Source organism: Nicotiana attenuata, unplaced genomic scaffold, assembly GCF_001879085.1.
Source record: "Nicotiana attenuata strain UT unplaced genomic scaffold, NIATTr2, whole genome shotgun sequence".
NCBI classification, from domain to species: domain Eukaryota; kingdom Viridiplantae; phylum Streptophyta; class Magnoliopsida; order Solanales; family Solanaceae; genus Nicotiana; species Nicotiana attenuata.
The window spans coordinates 191,431-195,481 of record NW_017670456.1 but is presented as its reverse complement, the minus strand read 5'-3'; the positions used below and the strand labels follow the sequence as shown (position 1 = coordinate 195,481).

The 4,051-nt window shown below is 37.9% G+C and overlaps 1 protein-coding gene across 1 annotated transcript; it reads left to right on the top strand.

The window, feature by feature from the left end:
* The first annotated feature begins 673 nt into the window (after positions 1-673).
* On the top strand, positions 674-3,851 carry LOC109239666. Its single transcript, XM_019406251.1, has 7 exons — positions 674-1,406; positions 1,499-1,929; positions 2,116-2,454; positions 2,671-2,782; positions 2,866-3,004; positions 3,071-3,258; positions 3,334-3,851. Exons 1-7 carry the CDS (start codon positions 674-676, stop codon positions 3,849-3,851), a joined length of 2,460 nt encoding a protein of 819 aa, XP_019261796.1.
* The last annotated feature ends 200 nt before the right edge of the window (positions 3,852-4,051 follow it).

The following is a 4,051-nucleotide window of genomic DNA, read 5'->3' as shown; positions in this document are numbered from 1 at the left end:
TTTACTTAAAAGACCAAGTTTGACTTCGGTCAACTATTTTGAAGAAAACAGACCCAGTAATTTTGATTTGACTAATTTTTGAGGGTCCGAAGGGAAAATATGGGACCTGGGCGTATGCCCGGAATCGAATTTCGAGGTCCCTAGCTCGAGTAATGTAATTTTTATCCGAAATTGTTTAATTGAAGCTTTAAAGAATTAAAGAAACTAAGAAATCATTGATTCCCTAGGTATCGGGCTCGGATTTTGGTTCTGAAGCTTGGTACAGGTCCGTAATGTCATNGTATATATATATATATATATATATATATATATATATATATATATATATATATATATATATATATATATAGTATGTAGCATTATATTGATCGAAACAATCAATGAGAACAATTCAGTTCATTTGCTCTCTATGAAATTCTCTTTCTAGAACTTTCTTCCTCATCAGTTCTTCATCATTGATCGACCTAATTCTCGATCTTCATCATGGTATCAGAGCACGGGAGCTAGATGCATGCTCACTGTGATTGATTCTCTCAGTTTTACAGATCAATCTAAGGTTGCTGATCGCTCGAACTTTTATTGATCAGTTGACCTAACAATTTTTTTTTTAATTTGCTACTGGTGAACCTGTAATTCGTTGAATCAAAGAGTAATTCAACTGAACTTGCTAACCATGGCGATTGGAGAAGATAATTCTACTGCTACTGGAACGAGCGCTGGAATAACCATAGATCATCATCATCCTCTGTATTTACAGCCTTGTGACACTCCAGGTAGTTCCTTGATCTCTATTCAACTGACTGGATCTGAAAATTATGTGTTGTGGAGCAGATCTATGAAAATAGGTCTAATCGGTAAAAGTAAGCTAGGATTTGTTGACGGTCATTGTACTAAAGATAAATTTGATCGATCCTTACATGAGCTTTGGGAGAAATGCAATGCGATAGTCCTGTCATGGATCATGAATGCAGTAAGTAGTGAACTACTTAGTGGAATTGTGTATAAATCGAGTGCTCACAAAGTTTGGACTGATTTGAAGGATAAATTTGATAAGGTAGATGGATCTCGTATTTTCTATTTGCACAAGGAGATTGCTACTCTGTCGCAGGGGATTTCCTCAGTGTCTGCTTATTTTTTAAAACTGATAGATCTCTGGGAAGAATATGATGCATTAATGCCTTGCCCTGGGTGTGACTGCCCAGAATCCAAAAGTTATTCTGAGCATTTTGAGTATCAAAGGCTTTTACAATTTCTAATGGGGTTAAATGAGATATATAGTCAACCTAGGAGTCAAATTTTGATGATGAGCCCAGTTCCTTCAGTAAACAAGGCCTATTCCATGGTAGTTTCTGAAGAAAGCCAAAGAGCCTTGGGAAAATTTTCTCAGTCTGTAGACATAGGAGATGGTACAACATTATTCACAAACAAAGGAACAAATTCAGGAAACAATTATAAGCCTAGGAGAGGAAATTATTTTATGACTATTGTAACTACAAAGGATATACAAGAGAAAATTGTTACAAGTTGCATGGATATCCAACTGATTTTAAAACAAGAAAGAGAGCAGCAGGTTTTCCTCAAAAACCTATGGCTAATGCAACAACACATGAAGGTCAGCAGGCAATAACAAAGCAGTTTACTACTGCAACTTCACATGAGGGACAACAAGTGATGAATGCATCTACTGCAAGTCCAGCACAGGGAAATCCAATTACACTTACACAAGAACAATATGATCAAATATTTAAGCTGATCAACAAGGACACAGGTGAAAATTCAGGTTTTGCAGGTACAACTAAGACCTTTATTACCAATGAAGATATTAATAGTGAAAAGTGGATAGTGGATTCTGGTGCGACCAATCATATGGTTCACATTAAAGAGCTACTTGACAAAATAAACAATAAGATTCTAGGAAATGCACCAAAGGTATATTTACCTGATGGAACCTCTCTTGATGTTGAGTGTACTGGAGAAAGTAAAATTGGTGAGAACTGTATTGTTAAGAATGTCCTACATGTTCCTAGTTTTAAATATAATCTGCTGTCTGTGTCCAAACTTACAAGAGACTTGAGATGCTTTGTTTCCTTTTATCCTGATTTTTGGATAATGCAGGACTTTCACAGTGGGAAGGTGAAGGGAATTGGTAAGGAGTTAGAAGGCTTGTACAAGTTGCAGCATCAGAAACTGAAAGCTAAAGCTGCAAATGTACAAGTTCAAGATCATTCTATACAGGAGGAAGATTTGAGAATATGGCATGGAAGGCTTGGACATGCCCCAGAAAGAGTAGTAAAGCAGATTCCAAACTTGAAGTTTAAGTACAATAGAGATGGAATAAAGGAATGTATAATTTGTCCTTTGGCTAGACAAGGCAGATTGCCTTTCCCTAAGAGTATAAGTAGATCAGATAAACCTTTTCAAATGATTCATGTAGATGTTTGGGGTCCATATAGAGTACAAACTCATAGTGGACATAGATTCTTTCTTAATATAGTGGATGACTGCAGTAGAATGACTTGGATTTACTTACCGAGGCTTAAAAGTGATGTAGTCGTGTGCTTAAAATAGTTTTTAGCATTAATAAAGACTCAATTTGATGTGACTGTGAAAATATTGAGAAGTGATAATGGATCTGAGTTTTTTAATTCTGAATGCAATAGTTTATTTCAGTCTTATGGAATGCTTCATCAAAGCTCTTGTGTTCACACTCCACAGCAAAATGGAGTAGTGGAGAGGAAGCATAGACATATATTAGAAGTGGCTAGAGCCATTAGGCTGCAGGGTTTCTTGCCTCTGAAGTTCTAGGGGGAATGTGTGCAAGCAACTGTCTATGTCATAAATAGGTTGCCTTATCAGTATTATCAGGCAAATCATCTTTTGATATAGTGTATGGAAGAGTGCCATCTTTACAGCATATGAGGAACATTGGTTGTTTATGCTTTGCTAAATCAGTAGGGGAAGAAGACAAACTTGCAACTAGATCAATTGGAGCTGCCCTAATGGGGTACTCATCATCCCAGAAGGGGTACAAACTATATAATATCTTAACCAATTCCTTTTTTGTAAGCAGGGATGTCAAATTCATGGAGCATGTTTTTCCATTTCAATTGCTCAAGGAAGGAAAATTGCAGTTATTCCCTAATGGTGTACTGGACTTTCCAGTCACTGATGATGCAGGTTCACTTCAGGGTGCAAATGGTCTAGACCAAACTACACAACCAGATGACACTTCAATCCATGCAGATGCAGATAATCATGGTGAAGACATGCAAATTCCATCACTAGACTCTTGGTCTCTTGAAGACATACAACATTAGCAGCCTATTTCTCCAGAACAAGAGATATCTGATCATAATGGATACCAGCTGAGAAAGTCATCCAGAACTGCTAAGGAACCTTTGTGGATGGAAGACTATATCTGCAATGGCTCCCTCATGAGGTCAGAAGGCCAGCAAGATTGCAAATATCCAATGCATAACTACTTGACACATACCAGACTATCTCCTAAGTTCCAAGCCTACCTGTGCAAAATCACCAGTACAAGAGAGCATATGAATTATGAAGAAGCTGCATCAGATTCCAAATGGATGGAGGCCATGAATCAAGAACTGAAGGCACTCGAGGATAATGGAACCTGGAGCTTGGTTGACCTACCAGCAGGGAAGACCCCTATTGGATATAAGTGGGTGTTCAAGACCAAGTACAAAGCTAATGGGGAGGTTGAAAGATACAAGGCCCGACTAGTTGCTAAAGGATATAATCAAATAGAAGGTCTAGACTATCAGGAAACATTTTCCCCGTTTAGTCAAGATGGTGACAGTAAGAGTAGTCATAGCTTTAGCTGCTGCTAACAAGTGGAATCTATATCAGATGGATGTGTATACTGCTTTTTTACAAGGAGACCTTACTGATGAAATCTATATGTGTTTGCCACAGGGATTTCCCAGCCAGGGGGAGAAAGCGTGTAGGCTGCATAAATCCCTATATGGCCTAAAGCAGGCCTCAAGACAATGGAATCTAAAACTGACTGAGGCATTGATCAACTCAGGTT

Bases quoted from the DNA above. Each gene is read 5' to 3' on its own strand.
- LOC109239666 (XM_019406251.1), top strand. From the start codon at position 674: ATGGCGATTGGAGAAGATAATTCTACTGCTACTGGAACGAGCGCTGGA. The intron at 1,407-1,498 runs GTACAACATTAT...GTAACTACAAAG, and splicing joins GTCTGTAGACATAGGAGATG to GATATACAAGAGAAAATTGT. The intron at 2,455-2,670 runs GTACAAACTCAT...AGTTTATTTCAG, and splicing joins ATGTTTGGGGTCCATATAGA to TCTTATGGAATGCTTCATCA.